Source organism: Labeo rohita, chromosome 22 (genome assembly GCF_022985175.1).
Source record: "Labeo rohita strain BAU-BD-2019 chromosome 22, IGBB_LRoh.1.0, whole genome shotgun sequence".
Lineage (NCBI taxonomy): Eukaryota > Metazoa > Chordata > Actinopteri > Cypriniformes > Cyprinidae > Labeo > Labeo rohita.
This window is the reverse complement of record NC_066890.1, coordinates 46,342,804-46,361,558: the sequence shown is the minus strand read 5'-3', so window position 1 is coordinate 46,361,558 and position 18,755 is coordinate 46,342,804. Positions and strand designations below refer to the sequence as shown.

Sequence of the window (18,755 nt, the reverse complement as noted above, 5' to 3'; positions counted from 1 at the left end):
AAATTTCTAGCGGGGTATACGCTTTAAGACACGTCCCCCACGTGCAAGAATTAAACTTAATGACATCTGGACATCGGTATTAGAGCCGTTTTGAACGCATTTGTTTACTGGATCATTGGACTGAAAAGTTTACAGGGGTTCTCTGGTTTAGAGGGTTACTCCACCCCAGAATGAAATTTTTGTCATTAATCACTTACCATGTTGTTCCAAACCCGTAAAAGCTTTGTTCGTCTTCGGAACACAATTTAAGATATTTTGGATGAAAACCAGGAAGTTTGTAACTGTCTCATTGACTGCCAGGTAAACACCACTGTCAAGACCCAGAAAAGTATGAAAGACATTGTCAAAATAGTTCATCTGCCATCAGTGGTTCAATCTGAATTTTATGAAGGTAGCTTTTATTCAACAATTTGTCTCCTCTGCTTCAGCGTTGCACCATTTTGAAGAGTATAGTGTCAGTCCCTCCACACGGATACGTTTTCTATGTATATTTACGCTTTAATTTGAATGGAAACAGCGTATCTGCAGTTTGGAATGACATGGGGGTAAGTGATTAATGACAAAAATTTCATTTTGGGGTGTAGTAACCCTTTAAGAAAATTCTGATCGTAAAAACCTTTTAGTTGTAAGGTATTGTTTTCGTTATTATGTACTGATTCATATCAGTAATTAATAATAATTATTATTTTATTCTAATCAGTAATCAATAATAATTATTATTTTTCCACTCTGCACGCCTCCCCTGACATGCTGTCTCACGTACGAACAGGCAGCATCTGGGGTGGGGGGACGGAGCGGCCGTGGGCGCATTAGGCGCAATCATCATATATATTTCAAAGGAAGCTGGCGCTATGGTCCTGTCACTGTCTTCACTGGGTGTTTTAGTGAATATTTGTTTTTATTCACATATGACCGGATGTGGTGGACTGTCATGATTTTGGCTAAAGCAGGTAGGGTGACCTCCTTGTAGTAGGGCTATTGCGGGACGTAAATGTGATTCTGTGGGACATGTGCGAGACTGATAAATTTTCTACAGTTATGCTATGTAAATACTGATACATCATTATCATATGTGCTGATTTGTGTTTCTGAGTGCGCACATGCAAGCAAGAGAAAGTTTTTCTTTTTTTATGAGTGAAGAAAATCAACAAAAGAACGCATGGATGTTTTCTTCGTATGATCATTAAAAACCAACAGACTGAGGAAAATGCAGGACATCTTCTCAATATGTGACAATATGCGGGACAAGGGGTGAAAATGCTGTGCGGTACAACGCAAAGCGGGAGGTGGTCACCCTAAATGAACACTACTAAATGATGTGCATCAGAGGGGATTTAAAAGTAGGTAGCCTATACATAAAGCCAACTGATAAAGAAGCCGTATACCCTCCACTACACCACTGGTTAGAGGTTTTGACTTTCAGTTTCGATTTATTTTCGATTAATCGTCCAGCCCTATTAAGTCAAGTCAGGTCACTTTTATTTATATAGCACTTTTAACAATACAGATTGTGACATAGCAGCTTTACAGTATTAAATAGGTAATCGCGTGTCAATAATGCAAAAAGGACAACAGTAAACACTCAATTTTCACTTAAAGGTAGTTCATCATTGAATTCAGTCATGTCAACATCCAGCTCAGACCCAACACCATATTACAGACCATTACCGTCCCCCTATAGGACAAGTGGGGTAACCGCCATTTCCAGTGAAACGACCGAGCGCAAACTTTCTCAAAAATATTGGCCTTCCCAATATTTTTTTCCTATATCCTTCTGTCCCTAAAAATACCCCTAGATATTTAAAACCTGCTGTCCCCCACTGCAAACCACTAGGTAGTAACAGATTAATATATAGTGGTTCTCCAGGAACAGGTTTGGACACCCTGATTTAGAGGGTAAATATGTGCCTTTTAATTGTTTGAGTCACTTTTTGCCTAATGCCCAATGTTGACAAATATTAAAAATTGCTAAATTTATTGCTAGGTGCTTTTTTAGGGGAAACAAAGTTGCTAAATATAGCAACAAAACTGGTCATTTGGCAACACTGGGTAGCAGTAAAAAAAAAAAAAAAAAAAAAAAAAAAGAGAAAGAGTTAGATAAGCAGCAGTGGGAACGCCTACTAGCCACACAACTCACAGGAGACTGCATGGGGCCACATGTCATTTTCAGAGATTTACATGGTTAATAAAGTGATCGGCAAACGGCCAGGGAATATGGTTAATGCTTTTGTTTTGTTCTCTTTGTGTTTGTGGCATCTGGTTGGTAAGTTTTTTTGTTTGTTTGTTTGTTTGTTTGTTTGTTATATGTGACCATGGACCACAAAACCAGTCATAAGTGTAAATTTTTCGAAATTGAGCTTTATACATCATCTGAAAGCTGAATAAATAAGCTTTCCATCGATGTATGGTTTGTTATGATAGAACAATATTTGGCTGAGATACAACTATTTTAGTATATGGAATCTGAGGGTGCAAAAAAAATCTAAATATTGAGAAAATCACCTTTAAAGTTTTCCAAATTAATTTATTTGCAATGCATATTACTTATCAAAAATTAAGTTTTGATTTATTTACAGTAGGAAATTTGCAAAATATCTTAATGGAACATGATCTTTACTTAATTTCCTAATGATTTTTGGCATAAAAGAAAAATCAATAATTTTGACCCTTACCATGTATTTTTGGCTATTGCTACAAATATACCCCAGCGACTTAAGACTGGTTTTGTGGTCCAGGGTCACATATATATATTCCAATCCATTCAGTAAGTATATCTTGTTAACTAAATAAAGATAAAACAGTCTGATTCACAGATTAATGTTTTATGTTTTATGCGTAAAAAAAAAAAAAAACAAAAAAAACGCTGTAACTCTTCTTTCAGTTTTGTTCAGTGCTAACTGACTCTTGCACATGCTGCTGTTAGAATCAACAGTGGCATAAACATGGTACACTAAGATACTTATTATGCACAGGGATGTATTACGGATTGGAACCAAAACCCAGAGACCCTTGACTACAGGAGCATAGAAACTGATTTAATATGTTTGCCCCATATAGCCCATACAAGGACCTACTTCTCTTTTCTGTGTATAATTTATTAAAGATTTTTCTGACAGTTTTGTTCAAATATATTGAACAGGCTTATGGTGTAATTTTATACTATACATCACAATATACAATCTGTTAATCTATTGATGTTCACTGCAAATCATGCAACATTCATGTTGCAAAATATCAGCATAATACAGATTGTAAACAACAACAACAACAAAAAACTAAAACAAAAACTGTTTTAGATTAATAACAAATAATCATTTTGAAGAGTCTTAATCTCTGACAAAACATGTTTCTGTTTGTCCTCTAGATTTGACAAAGGAATTGAAGTCAGTGTCAGTGATGAAGGGAGATTCTGTCACTCTACACTCTGATGTTACTGAAACACAGCAATATAATCTAGTACAGTGGATGTTCGGAAGCTCTCGAATAGCTGATATCAACAGAATCACGCAAACTAGCTCTATATACGATAAGAGATTCAAAGACAGAGTGAAGCTGGATCAAACTGGATCTCTGACCATCACAAACACCAGAACCACAGACTCTGGACTTTATCAACTAGCAATTATCAGCAGAGAGACTAGCTACACAAGATTCAATGTTAAAGTCTATGGTGAGTAGAGAATTACAGCATTATTTGCACTGGCCATTTTTTGTTTAAATTATATCTTTGTCAATCTAATATTGAATGCAGTGACCAATCAGTCCAGCACTGTCTGATCCACTGAATGAAGTAAAAGCAGTTTGATCCACAGATAACTGTTTTATGTTTCACTTCTGTTTGCACATGAAAGTAATGAATGAATGAATGCCTTTTTATTGTCACTGTACACATATACAATGTACATTATATACATGTACCATGAGATTAAGAGCATCTCACTACTCAGTGCAACATGTAAGAAATATACTTACAATACAACATAACAAAACTTACAGTAAATAACCATAGTAGTGCAAATAGGGGATAGAGGGGGATAGAATGAAATGGAATAAACAGTTTCTACAATAGGGCGAGAGAGATTTAGGTAACGCTTTAGATTACAACCCGCAAAGAACTACGTAAGTAAACTGAATTTACGGTGTATGTTTCTGTAATTATAGTGTACCTATAAAGAACGTACATGTAGGTATAAGGGAACAATATGTTATATTTGGGTAATAAGGGGATAACAAACCAGGTATTCAACCTGCAAAGAACTACATAAGTATACTGAATTTACGGTGTATGTTTCTGTACTTATAGTGTACCTATTAGTACGTATATGTAGGTATAAGAGAACAATAGGCTATGTTACGTTTTGGTAATTCGGGGGTAACAACCAGATAAACAACCTGCAAAGAACTGCGCAAATAAAGTGAAGTTACAGTGTATGTTTCGTATTTATATTGTACCTACGTGTAAGTATAAGGGAACAATATGTTACGTTTGGGTAATAACGGGGTAGCAAATATGTAAAAATAATTTATAATGGAATTAATTAAAAACTTAACAGGTACCTGTTCTATTAAATCGGAAAATATACTCTTGTTCCATGTAGTTACAGGGTAAGTGTGACATCTGCGGGCTGCAAATTAAAGTGGCGATTGTTCCCCTCTTGTTCAACCAAGGTACAGGGTAGGTTCAATACATAAACACACAATCTGAAAATATATCTAAAAATATTTTTTATAGCCGCTAATCCCACTTCTACCTCTAAACCTAACGTTAACTATGACTGAACAGTAATAAAAATATAAAAAACAGGAAAGTGCAATCACAATCATTTATTTATTGCAAAAATGTCAACAGCCATACAAAAAAGTAATTCAAATAACGATGCGTTTGCAGCCGCAGTGCTCTCTGGTGGAATGCAGTAGGTTTGAGGTGCAGTAGGATGAGAGCAGAATTTAAATTGTTAATCGTTGAACATATTATCCAGATTATTGTCTTAATCCACTCCTCGAAGGCGCCCGCGCGTCATTCCAACACATCTCACCAGAAACACGGCATGTGGTAATCTGTGACGGATGCAGGCGAGAGCCAATGAACGTCCGATTTTCCTGTAGCAAAATGCACTTTAGCACGGGTTTATGGCTGTTTCTGCTGGACTCGCTGCTAGAGATGGAGGTGAAGATCGTCGGACAAAGCCTTGAATGTGGTTCTGGTCCTCGCAAATCGTATGGATTCTGAAGATCTGGGTTACATCACACAAATAAAATTGTTTAATTTGTAATTATGATGCGTGTTCGTTGTATTTTATGGTTCAATTGTTAGTCACAGCATGTTAGAGAAAACGCCTTTGTGTTCCACCACGGCAAACGAAGTTAATATTACATGAATGATTAAACGATTGCAGAAATATTATTTATTTTAAGGGTTTAACGTGTAGTCATGATAACATTATGTAGACCTATTCTTGGAATCTGGTTGTTACTCTCTATTACCAAAACGTAACGTATTGTTCCCGTATACCTACATGTACGTTCTTTATAGGTACACTATAATTACAGAAACATACACCGTAAATTCAGTTTACTTACGTAGTTCTTTGCGGGTTGTAATCTAAAGCGTTACCGAGATTTACAATTAAATTGCACAGCAATTGTGAAAGTTATTGCACATTGATAAATATATATTTAAGGTAGATATTCACATTCAACTGTCAAAATAATATTGCACAATGAAATGTATAATGCATAAGTCCAGTGTAATTCAAGTCAGACCATGTATATGCATGTGTGGGGTCAGTGCAAGTTAGAGGGTGACACGGGAGTGGATTTTCAAACCTCTCCCGTCCCACTCCCACACAAAAAAAAAAATCCCATCCCATCCCAATCCCACGAAAAAACTGGGAAAAAATCCCGTCCCGTCCCAATCCCGGAAGAATGACTCCCATTCCCTCCCACTCCCGTATTATGTTTTTTGGCCGGAATCTGCCAGTTACAGTAACGAATACAGTACAGATCACAGTATGCCTGTAACTTTTTTACATTAGTTGAATAAAAATGCAAAATGTAGCTTTTTTTTATTGAACTGAAAGCCATCTTAAACAAATGCACATTAAATTTCATGTAAATCATTAATGCAAACACACGTTTCCTATTTGAATTGGTCCATTTGAAAGTAGACATTTCAGTCTATAGATATATTTTTCATGTCTCTAAAGCAAGTATACACGGAGTTTCGAAGTGACGCGCTCAAGTTCACAGAGACAGGCGGCAGGAAGCGCGTCTTTTTTTGCTTTAATTAGTTTACAAAAGCGCAACGTTTCCTTGTTTTTCTGAGTGCACACAAATAAACGTTGAGTCATTACAGATTCGAAAGATGCCTATCATTCTTATCTGTATGACCAAAAATGACGGTATTTTAAGAGCAAGTGACCGCACCGGCGCCTCTGTCATGCAGCACCGCGCTACTATTCAGGTTCCACACTCGCACAGACACTTCAATAGCGCACATTTTTCTAGGTTAACATTAGACTGAGCGGCCATGTAAAGTTGCTACTACATACATCTATCAGATGAAAAGCCATATGGTCGATGAATTATAGGTGAGCATTTGGATGTCCTGCTGTATTACCAGTCGTTAACGATCTGTCCGTCATGAACTCACTTGCTTAACCAGCCACACCAAAGCATACAGAAGCAGAGCATAAAGAGACGGGTCAACTAGAATTAAGTTCAAAATTACAATATATCGTTTATAGTTTATTTACATAAAAGGTATATTTGTGTATAAAGTTGGGTTTCATAGCGTTACGATTCCCGGTCCCGCCCACTCCCGCTGACATTTTTTCCTGTCCCGCCCCAATCCCGTGATTACTAGTTATTTTGTTTCCCATCCCGCGTGATTCCCGTGGGAATCCCGAAAAAATGTCAGCCTCTAGTGCAAGTGTACATTAAGAATGGTAATAGCTTTTGGGAAAAAACTATTTTAAATCTATTTGTCTTAACTCTGATGCACCTGTAGCGCCTTCCTGAGGGCAACAGGTTAAACAGATCGGAAGCAGGGTGTGAACTGTCCTTAATCATGTTCTCAGCTCTACTGAGGCAGCGGGAGGTGTAAATGTCCAGCAGGGAGGGGAGAGGGCAGCCGATGATCTTTTGTGCTGCTTTGACTACCCTCTGGAGCCTCTCTCTGTCTGCCATGGTGCAGCTACCATATCATACAGTAATGCAGTATGTCAGCAGACTCTCAATCGACGCACGGTAGAAGGTCAACAACAGGCTGGAGTCCAGATTGTGCTTCCTGAGAACTCTCAGGAAGTAAAGTCTCTGCTGGGCCTTCTTAATAATTGCTGTGGTGTTCACTGTCCATGAGATGTTGTCCGAGATAAAGACACCAAGAAACCGGAAAGTATGAACTCTCTCTACACCCTCGCCATTGATGTAGAGTGGGGCTAAGTCGGTGCTGTGCCTCCTGAAGTCAACAATGATCTCTTTGGTTTTCTTGGTGTTCAGAGCTAGGTTATTCTCTGAGCACCAGGTTGCCAGCTTCAGGACCTCCTCCCTGTACGCTACCGACCACTGTGGTGTCATCAGCAAATTTCACAATAAGGTTACTGTCATAGGACGCACTGCAGTCATGGGTGTAGAGACAGTACAGGAAGGGGCTCAGCACACAGCCCTGTGGAGAGCCAATGCACAGCGTGCGGGTGGATGACAAGTGAGGGCCAAGTCTCACACTCTGGGGCCGGTTAGTAAGAAAGTCTTTTATCCAGGCACATGTGAGAGAAGGAAGGCCAAGAATGTCCAGTTTGTTAAAGAGTATGTCTGGAATTATTAGCAGAGCTCTCTTGCTGCTCCAGCACAGCATGGAGGGCTAAGACGATAGCATCCTCTGTGGATCTTTTTGTGCGATATGCGAACTGGTGGGGGTCGAAATTTGGGGGAAGATATTCCTTGATGTGACGAAGAACCAGTCTCTCAAAGCACTTCATGATTACTGGGGTGAGAGCCACAGGACGATAATCGTTCAGGCTGGTGATGGGAGACTTCTTCGGTACTGGAATGATTATGGCAGATTTTAAACAGGATGGGATGATTGCCTGGGCTAAGGAGAGGTTAAAGATTGCAGTAAAGATGGGGGCGAGCTGGGGGGCACATGCCCTCAGCACCTTGCCAGGTACTCTGTCTGGGCCAGCTGCTTTCCTGGGGTTCACTGCTAGGAGCACCCATCTGACATCTTGCTCTGTAACAGTGAGTGGAGTGGTGCAGGAACCAGATGAGGGTGGTGGCTGGGGTGGGAGCAGTGCTGGAGTAGATGAGTGCTGTTGTTGTTCTTTTTCAAAGCGGGCAAATGTTGAAAAAGACTCGCACTGAACTCCTGAAATATCATCTCTAGTTTAAGTTTTGTTTTCCTGCACATTATGCACATTATTTACCACATCTGCGTAATACATATTGAAACTGTAAAAAAAAAAAAAAAAAAAGTTATTTAGTTTGGTCATTATGAGCCAACATAATGTTTTGGGGAGTCTTAGTCTGTGAGAAAACATGTTTTTTTTTTTTTTTTTTTTTTTTTTTTTTTTTTTTTAGATGTGAAAAATAAAGTAAAGACAATATCAGTGATGGAGGGAGATTCTGTCTCTCTAAACACTGATGTTACTGAAGAAGAGAAATATTTGCTAATACAGTGGATGTTTGGAGGTAATCGAATAGCTGAAGTCAGTAGGCTCACGCAAACCAACATGACATATGATGGTCCTGATGGGAGATTCAGAGACAGATTAAAGCTGGATCAAACCGGATCTCTGACCATCATAAACAGCAGAACCACAGACTCTGGACTTTATAAACTAGCAGTTGTCAGTGGAGAGACCAGCTACACGAGTTTCAAAGTTAAAGTCTATGGTGAGAAATGAAATACATTGTGATGATGTTTGAATATTTGTCACTGCAATATTTTAAAATGTTTCTTTTTTATTCTTTCAATATTCCTTGCTTTCCACATTTTAAGATATTGACAGCTTTAATTACATTTAAAATATGAATGTAAAATAACATTTAGGACTGTCAGTACCAGCACTAATCTGTGTTTGATAAGACTGAAGTCACAGTAAAATCTGTCATTATCAGTGATTACACAAAATTCTTTATCATCAGAAAGATCATCAAGCCCCAGTTGTGTGTCATCAACTATAAACCGGACTGAGGATGCCAATATTACTGAACTCTATCAGCCAAGTTCAGGTACGTCACTGAGTTTACACGGGGGACATTTGCTTAAAACTTCTTTTGTTATTTCGCAGGAACAGAAAACAGACACCAGACAAGCAACAGAGAAGTGAATCACTCGTCTCATGCTTTGCTCGTCTAGAGATTATTAGCGCTCAAGGCAGAAAGCATCATGGAGAAAGAATCACATAATCACATTTAGAGAGCCTTAAAAATGATCTAGAACTGCTTATGTTAGCCAATAGCCATGCAATCCTTGCTAATGCTATGTGGCTAAGCATATGGCTCTGGGAATCCGGGACCCCCATAAGAAATATAAAACAGACTTGGGGGTCCCCCCAGATATTTTGGCAAAGATAACAAAGTCAAATCTGATTAATTTCACACAGTTAGGATACAGTAAATGTTGTTAATCATGTGGCTAAAGTCTGTTTTCAGTTAGTTGTTATGTCCTATTAAAATGTAAATGTCCTGTATATCTAAAGACCACTAAGTGCATGACATCTTTGCTTGCTTGGTGCTGCATGCTCCAGTGAAGCTAACATTAGAAAAAAAAAAAAAATTAACCTCAGGAAGAGAAGATTCTTTTTTGAGGGGTAATTTTCTTTCATTGTTTAATACACATCATTTTAGGGCTTTTGTGAAACATGGACTAAAATCTGTATGCATTTATACATCTATCATTTCTATCTATTGTTCCTGATCTTGATTCTCTTAAGTAAGCATGTATGATTAAATATATAATTTATTAAAATACAGTGGGGCAAAAAAAAATATTTAGTCAGCCACCAATTGTGCAAGTTCTCCCACTTAAAAAGATGAGAGAGGCCTGTAATTTTCATCATAGGTATACCTCAACTATTTCGAGAGAGACAAAATGAGAAAAAAAAAAAAAAAAAAAAAAAAAAAAACACAAACAAACACACAACAACAACAACAACAACAACAACATCCAGAAAAAAAAAAAAAAATCACATTGTCTGATTTTTAAAGAATTTTGCAAATTATGGTGGAAAATAAGTATTTGGTCAATAACAAAAGTTCATCTTAATACTTTGTTATATACCCTTTGTTGGCAATGACAGAGGTCAAACATTTTCTGTAAGTCTTCAAAAGGTTTTCACACACTGTTGCTGGTATTTTGGCCCATTCCTCCATGCAGATCTCCTCTAGAGCAGTGATGTTTTGGGGCTGTCGCTGGGCAACACGAACTTTCAACTCCCTCCAAAGATTTTCTATGGGGTTGAGATCTGGAGACTGGCTAGGCCACTTCAGGACCTTGAAATGCTTCTTACGAAGCCACTCCTTCGTTACCCGGGCGGTGTGTTTGGGATCATTGTCATGCTGAAAGACCCAGCCACATTTCGTCTTCAATGCCCTTGCTGATGGAAGGAGGTTTTCACTCAAAATCTGACGATACATGGCCCCATTCATTCTTTCCTTTACACGGATCAGTCGTCCTGGTCCCTTTGCAGAAAAACAGCCCCAAAGCATGATTTCCACCCCCATGCTTCACAGTAGGTATGGTGTTCTTTGGATGCAACTCAGCATTCTTTCTCCTTCAAACACGACGAGTAGAGTTTTTACCAAAAGGTTCTATTTTGGTTTCATCTGACCATATGACGTTCTCCCAGTCCTTATCTGGATCATCCAAATGCTCTCTAGCAAACTTCAGACGGGCCTGGACACGTCTGGCACTGCAGGATTCGAGTCCCTGGCGGCGTAGTGTGTTACTGATGGTAGCCATTGTTACTTTGGTCCCAGCTCTCTTCAGGTCATTCACTAGGTCCCCCCATGTGGTTCTGGGATTTTTGCTCACCGTTCTTGTGATCAGATTGACCCTACGGGGTGAGATCTTGCGTGGAGCCCCAGATCGAGGGAGATTATCAATGGTTTTGTTTGTCTTCCATTTTCTAATAATTGCTTCCACAGTTGATTTCTTCACACCAAGCTGCTTACCTATTGCAGATTCAGTCTTCCCAGCCTGGTGCAGGTCTACAATTTTGTTTCTGGTGTCCTTTGACAGCTCTCTGGTCTTGGCCATAGTGGAGTTTGGAGTGTGACTATTTGAGGTTGTGGACAGGTGTCTTTTATACTGATAACGAGTTCAAACAGGTGCCATTAATACAGGTAATGAGTGGAGGACAGAGGAGCCTCTTACAGAAGTTACAGGTCTGTGAGAGCCAGAAATCTTGCTTGTTTGTAGGTGACCAAATACATATTTTCCACCATAATTTGCAAATAAATTCTTTAAAAATAGACAATCACCTGAGAATTTCTGGATTATTTCTCTCATTTTGTCTCTCATAGTTGAGGTATACCTATGATGAAAATTACAGGCCTCTCTCATCTTTTTAAGTGGGAGAACTTGCACAATTGGTGGCTGACTAAATACTTTTTTGCCCCACTATATATAATTTCATATTGTAAATATTTTTTAAACAACAACAGTTACCACCCCCCCAATTTAAATACATTTGATTCATCTGTTTTTTTTAGATGTGACAAATGAAGTGAAAACAGTGTCAGTGATGGAGGGAGATTCTGTCTCTCTAAACACTGATGTTACTAAGGAAGGAAAATATTTGCTAATACAGTGGATGTTTGGAAGCACTCAAATAGCTGAAGTCAGTAGGCTCAAGCAAACCAACAAGACATATGATGGTCCTGATGGGAGATTCAGAGACAGATTAAAGCTGGATGAAACCGGATCTCTGACAATCACGAATAGCAGAACCACAGACTCTGGACTTTATAAACTAGCAGTTCTCAGTGGAGAGACCAGCTACACGAGTTTCAATCTCACAGTCTGTGGTGAGTAAGGAAATACATTGATGATGTTTGAATTATATCTTTGTCATTGCAATAGTTTAAAATGTTACTTTTCTATTCTTTCAATATTTCTTGAATCCACATTTTATGATATTGACAGCTTTAATTGCATTTAAAATATGAATAGAAAATAAAGTTCAGGACTGTCTGTATCAGCACTGATCTCTGTGTGATGTGTCACTGATTCCACAAAATTCTTCATCATCAGATAGATCATCAAGCCCCAATTATGTGTCACCCGGCTGTGTGGTTAACAATTCAATCATAAATCAGACTGAGGATGCCAACATTACTGAACTCTATCAGTCGAGTTCAGGTACGTCACTGGGTTTACGTGTGGAACATTTGCTTAAATCTTCTTTTATTATTTTGCAGGAACAGAAAACAGACACCAGACAATCGGTAGAGAAGTGAATCACTTGCCTCATGCTGTGCTAGTCTAGAGATAATTAGCGCCCAAAGCATCACAGAGAAAGAATCACATAATCACATTCTTTAGGGAGCCTTATAATAATCTAGAACTGCTTATGTTAGTAAGTCATGCAATTCTAGCTAATGTTATTTGGCTAAGCATCTGGCTCTCTCATTCTGGGAAAAAGCAAAAAGCACCCACCACTCTCACTCATCTTTATCTGGTCTTACAGACTCTTAACCCCTTCCCTGGTGAGTTTAAAATATTCTAGCTGACCCCCCAGAGTGAGTTTTTTTTAGGCGACCGTTATTTTAGAACGTTTCCACTTATTGTTTCCATGGCCATGTGTCATGCTTGTCAGATAACACACCGCAGCCACAACAACACTGTATGACAGATGGATTGCTTAATTTTTCCTTTTTTATTCAAAATATTCATACACTTGCTTACTATGTCATGAGCTATCTGATATCCCGATTCACAAATATGTGTAAGTGAGTGTATTTTGTAGTTTAAAATCATATATAAATGACCTCTTGAGAACTTCAAGTACTCAACTCAGCTTATACCCCGCTCGCTTCCTTGACATCTGCCTCCTCCAGTTTCATGGCCCGGTCTGCTCTCTTCTCCAGTGAGGCGGTGGATTGTAGTGGCTCTTTGGTGCAGTGCTCCCTCTATTTTGAAATGCAGCACCAAGCTTTTCCCACTGATTGCTCGAAGATTGCATACATGATCACGCACCTATGATCTATGGTGACACTGCGGGCCTTAAAAGCTTCATTCAGAAGGCTATATGCATTTCCCAGCATCTCACTGTCTGCAAGGAGGATCAGCCACTCTCTCTGCCACCATTAGTTTTACTTCTGGCTCCAGCACCAGAACCCATTAAGCTGGACAGCTCCAACCTTGCCCACAACAGAACTATTGCCTGGTTCATCTACCCCACACAGCAGTGAGTACAGTCCAACTGAGTCTTCATATAGGTACAATATCTCGCATGACCATACAGCTAATTACTCCTCACACCTCCCTTTCAGCGTAAACCCCCAGTGACTCTGGATCCACAGGAAACTTCATCTCTCAGTGAACATGCTGAACCTCCTTTATCATTTCTGGTGCTTGAGCATTCCACTGCGGATGTGGTCCTGGGATGCCCATGGCTCATTCAATCTATCAGCATGCTCACAGCTCCTCTCACATTCTTGTTGTGTAAAAAGACCAGGTCTCTCTCCTGGACACTGACTGTTCTTAGAAGATTCGACAACCTAAAAGGAGCCTTCTGCACCACTCCAACCCTGACTCACCCAGACCCCCAGAGGCCATTTACCATGGAGGTAGATGCTTCCACCATGGGGGTCAGAGCGTTGCTGTCCCAATACTCTTGAAAGCCTCCCAAGCGGCACCCCTGTGACTATTTCTCCTGCAAGCTATCCCTGGCAGAGCAAATTTGACATCGGGAATTGTGAGTTGTCGGCCATCAAACTCGCTTTGGAGGAATGGAGGCACCGGCTGAAGGGAGCCCTTCATCTGTTTTAAGTCATCACAGATCACCTCAACTTAGAATACCTCCAGAATGCCAAACGGTTAAACCTAAGACAAGCCTGGTGGGCCTTATTCTTCACATGCTTAAACTTATTTGTTACCTACCGACCCAATACCCAGAACACTCGAGCCAATGCCCTGTCACAGATTCATCAACCCCCACTGGAAAACTATTCCCCAGAAACTATTTTCCCTCAAGTCCTCATAAAGAGTTCCATCCTATGGTCCACTGACGATGACATCCAGCAAACCACTCTCACAGAACCAGCTCTGCTGGGAGGTCCAGAAGGGAAATCCTACATACAGTCTGCTCTCCATCTTACCCTTCTGGACTTGCTTCATTCATCTCTGGGCTCTGGACACCCAGGCAGCCAGAAGACCATCTTACTCCTCCAGAACAATTACTGGTGGCCTAACATGGTGTGGGAAATCTCCCAGTTCGTTGCAATTTGCTCAGTCTTAGCCATTTCAAAGATGCCCCTCCACCTACCTTATGGTCAGCTGCTACTGACCTACCAGAGTCAAACTCCAATACCTGCATCCTAGTTGCAGAAGATCGATTCTCAAAGGCATGCAAACTCATCCCTCTACCTGGATTACCTACCGCCATGAAAACAGCAGAATTACTGTTTCCCCATGTGTTCCGGAACTTTGGTGTCCCCGAGGACATCATTTCCAATCGTGGACCACCAGTTCATCTCACGGGTCTGGCTAGCTGGCTCCTGGATTTTGCGTCAGTTAACCTCCAGATACCACCCACAATCCAAAAGCCAGACTGAGTGGAAAATCCAAGACATTGGGAGGTATCTGCACAATTACTGCCATCAGAATCAAATGACTGGACAATTTCTATGCTGGGTCAAGTATGCACAGAACTCCCTCCATCAGCACACCATTGGCCTGATGAGCCCCACTTACCTCTTCATGGCCACTGTCGGCAGCAGGCATTAGGAGCCACCCGTGGAGGAGGGGGTACTGTCATGGAAACACCAGTCTTGTCAGGTTCCACGAATCAGCCCGCATATTCACAATCAAGTTTGATTCCCTACACCTGCTGCACCACAATCAAGACCAATATAAAGCAACCATCATTCTCACTCATCTGGTCTTAAAGTCCATTACTGACTGTTATCCTAACTCTGCCTACCTTAGATACTTACCTGCATCACCCGATCCATATCCTCATCTGCTGTTGGTCCAAGCAACCACCTGCAAAGTTGCATAAGAACTCTGTTTAGTACTCTGCTAAGAAGTTCATTTCAAACACTGCATACCATCTTACCTGCTGTTTTCCGCTTCATAGTCGTTTATCCAGCCTGTTGAATAAACTTTCATTACCTTACTCGTTCCCCTCATAATGGTCTCTATTGTGACAGATACTATATGATAAAATATATTCTTTCTTTTTTTTTCAGATTATAAATATATTTTAAATTGCAAGTTACACCCCAATTTAAATATGTATTACGCATCTGTTTTTAGATGTGACAAATGAAGTGAAGACAGTGTCAGTGATTGAGGGAGATTCTGTCTCTCTAAACACTGATGTTACTGAAGAAAAGAAATATTTGCTAATACAGTGGATGTTTGGAAGCACTCGAATAGCTGAAGTCAGTAGCCTCACGCAAACCAACACGACATATGATGGTCCTGATGGGAGATTCAGAGACAGATTAAAGGTGGATCAAACCGGATCTCTGACAATCACGAATAGCAGAACCACAGACTCTGGACTTTATAAACTAGCAGTTCTCAGTGGAGATACCAGCTACATGAGTTTCAATCTTACAGTCTATGGTGAGTAAGGAAATACATTGTGATTATGTTATCCCTGGTGAAAAAACCAGCATATGCTGGTAGGTATGTTTTGATGCTGGGATGCTGGTCCTTTGCTGATTTTTGCTGGTCATGTTGCTGGTCAAGGACCAGCATGAACCTGCAAAGGACCAGCATAAACCAGCAAAGGACCAGCTTAAACCAGCATCAAAACCTACCTAACCAGCATCCCAGCATCAAAACATACCTACCAGCATATGCTGTTTTTTTCACCAGGGATGTGAATTATATATTTGTCACTGCAATATTTTAAAATGTTTCTTTTCTCTTCTTTCAATATTCCTTGCATTGCACATTTTAAGATATTGACAACTTTAATTACATTTAAAATATGAATGTAAAATAACATTCAAGACTGTCATGATTAGCACTAATCTGTGTTTGATAAGACTAAAGTCACAGTAAAATCTGTCATTATCAGTTATTTCACAAAATTCTTTATCATCAGAAAGATCATCAAGCCTCAACTGTGTGTCATCCAGCTGTGCAGTGAACAATTCAACCATAAACCAGACTGAGGATGCCAATATTACAGAACTCTATCAGCCGAGTTCAGGTACGTCACTGAGTTTACACGGGGAACATTTTCTTAAATCTTCTTTCGTTATTTCGCAGGAACAGAAAACAGACACCAGACATGCAACAGAGAAGTAAATCACTCGTCTCATGCTGTGCTTGTCTAGAGATTATTAGCAGTCAAGGCAGAAAGCATCACTGAGAAAGAATCACATAGTCACATTCCCTAGGGAGCCTTAAAAATGGCCCAAAAAATGACAATGCCATGCAGTCCTAATGTTATTTGGCTAAGCATCCAACTCTGTGTAACGTTGAGTGAGAGGCGAAAGGCGAGCGGATCCATTTGCAAGCTTTTATTGATAGGACGAGGCAGAGACATGGTCAAACAGGCAGGGTCGTAACAACAACAAACAGGTATGTTAGGGCTTGGCACAATAGTAGTCCGTAAAGCAGGTGTGGGTCGAACTGTGGCGAATGTAATCCGTAAAGGGAAGAGGGGAGAGAATAATCCATGAAACGAGCTAGAGTCCAATAGGCAGGCGGCGAGACAGACGAGACGAGAAGCCCAGGTGAGAAGGTTATACACGGGGAACACGGGAAACTAGGAACGCTAACACTGATAATAACAATGGTAAACACAACAACAATACTCCATGGCTTGCAAGGGGAAAGACCGGGGCTTTTATAGCGCTGCTGATTGGTCACAGGTGCTGATGCAATCAGTGCGATGGAAACTGGGAGATGTAGTCCGGGGTGTAGAGCAACAGTCTGTGTGTACTGATCGAGCAAGGCTGACATCTGGCAGTGAGAGGACCGCAGGCCACCGACCAGATTCGTAGCACTCCGGGGATCCGGGACCCCCCTATAAGAAGTAAAGTTTTTTTGGTAAAGATAACAAAGCAAAATCTGGCTGAATTCACCCACCCACCTCACAAAAAAAATAAAATAAATAAAATAAAAAATGTGGGGAGCCAACCATAAGACTAGATTCAGTTCAAGCACTAGGACACATAGTAAATAGTAAAACTTGTGGATTCATTGCCTTCCCATGGAGACTTGAGCTCCTAATAACCAAAACATCACCTCCCATTCAGTGTTTTTTTTTTTTTTTTTTCCTTTTCAGACCACGTCCACTGCTGTGGTTTCACTGAAGCTGTGATCCGACTGATCGTCTCTGTTCTCGTGGGTGTGGCTACTGTTGCTTTTCTTTTTTATGACATCAAGTCTACAAGAAGTGAGCTAAACAGGATGGAAGTCACTATCAGACCCATGGAGGAAAATTAGACATACAGTATGAACTGAGCAGAAGGTTGAGTTCCAGATATGTCCAGATATAAAGCAAAACACACATTAATGCTCTGCACCTTTACAGTTCCTTGCACAGCTATTTATGAACAAATTGTTTTTGCATTCATCATCCATTTATTGACTGTATCTGCACAGACTATGACTTAGCAACACAAATGATGGCACAGAATGATCTCGTAAGCTTTCATACTCTCATAGAGCTTTGAAATGACACTCATAGTGGAGATCTGCATGTGTGTTTTGCTTTTTCACTGTTCTACTCTCCACTTTTTAAAGTAATGAAACAGTTTTAATTTAAATACCAGTTTTGTTTGGATATGTGATTCACTGAATTAATTTAACTGACACACCGGCAACTAGAAGACAATGCACAAATTGTTGTGGAAATTTACATCTGTACAGTAATGTGGTTTAATGGATGTAGGAAAAAATAGTATGTTAAGTTCAAAAGGAAAAGAAAACTGAAAACCTGCCACTTCATATTTTCCTACATGTCTGAAACTGTTGTAAATTACTCCAAGACAACAGATAAGTTTAGAGTTTTTTTTTTTTTTTTTTGTAATGATTTGACATATTTCTCTAAATGTAGTCACTGCTCTCAAAAAAGTACTGAACACATCTTTAACGTTGTAATTGTCCTAAATAGCTTGCAGGTTTTTGACAATTTCATACAAATCACATCGATCATTTTCATGGTAGTAGGTACAAGTTTCTAAAATGTTTCCAAGATAGATCACATTGCCAAATAAATAAATAAATAAATAAACTTAACATATGATGAAAGAAAAAAAATAATAATAATATAAAAATGCTATTCCAGCTCTCGTATTTGCTTCAACAGAATATCAGATCAACAAAGAACACACCTGCAGGTTTGATGTTAGTACTTATTTTTAATAAATTAATTACAAGAATAAAAAGCACTGCTTCAGTTGAACTGTTTGGCCAGGATAATAGTGTGTTTAGTTTGATGTGTTATTGTTTTGAGAGCAGTTACATTCATTTTGAGAAATGTGCCCAATTGATTGCTCTCCCTTGTGATCATTTGGAACCATATGTAAACACATTCTGTTTTTAACCGCTCTCATGTTCT

General features: G+C 39.6%; 1 protein-coding gene across 1 annotated transcript; it reads left to right on the top strand.

Moving 5' to 3' along the window:
• The first annotated feature begins 2,143 nt into the window (after positions 1–2,143).
• On the top strand, positions 2,144–18,425 carry LOC127153141 (uncharacterized). Its single transcript, XM_051094086.1, has 9 exons — positions 2,144–2,263; positions 3,365–3,670; positions 8,578–8,892; positions 9,145–9,231; positions 11,716–12,030; positions 12,257–12,364; positions 15,485–15,799; positions 16,287–16,394; positions 17,478–18,425. The coding sequence occupies exons 1-9, from the start codon at positions 2,158–2,160 to the stop codon at positions 17,636–17,638; spliced, it is 1,821 nt and encodes a 606-aa protein (XP_050950043.1). The 5' UTR covers positions 2,144–2,157; the 3' UTR covers positions 17,639–18,425.
• Positions 18,426–18,755: the final 330 nt, after the last annotated feature.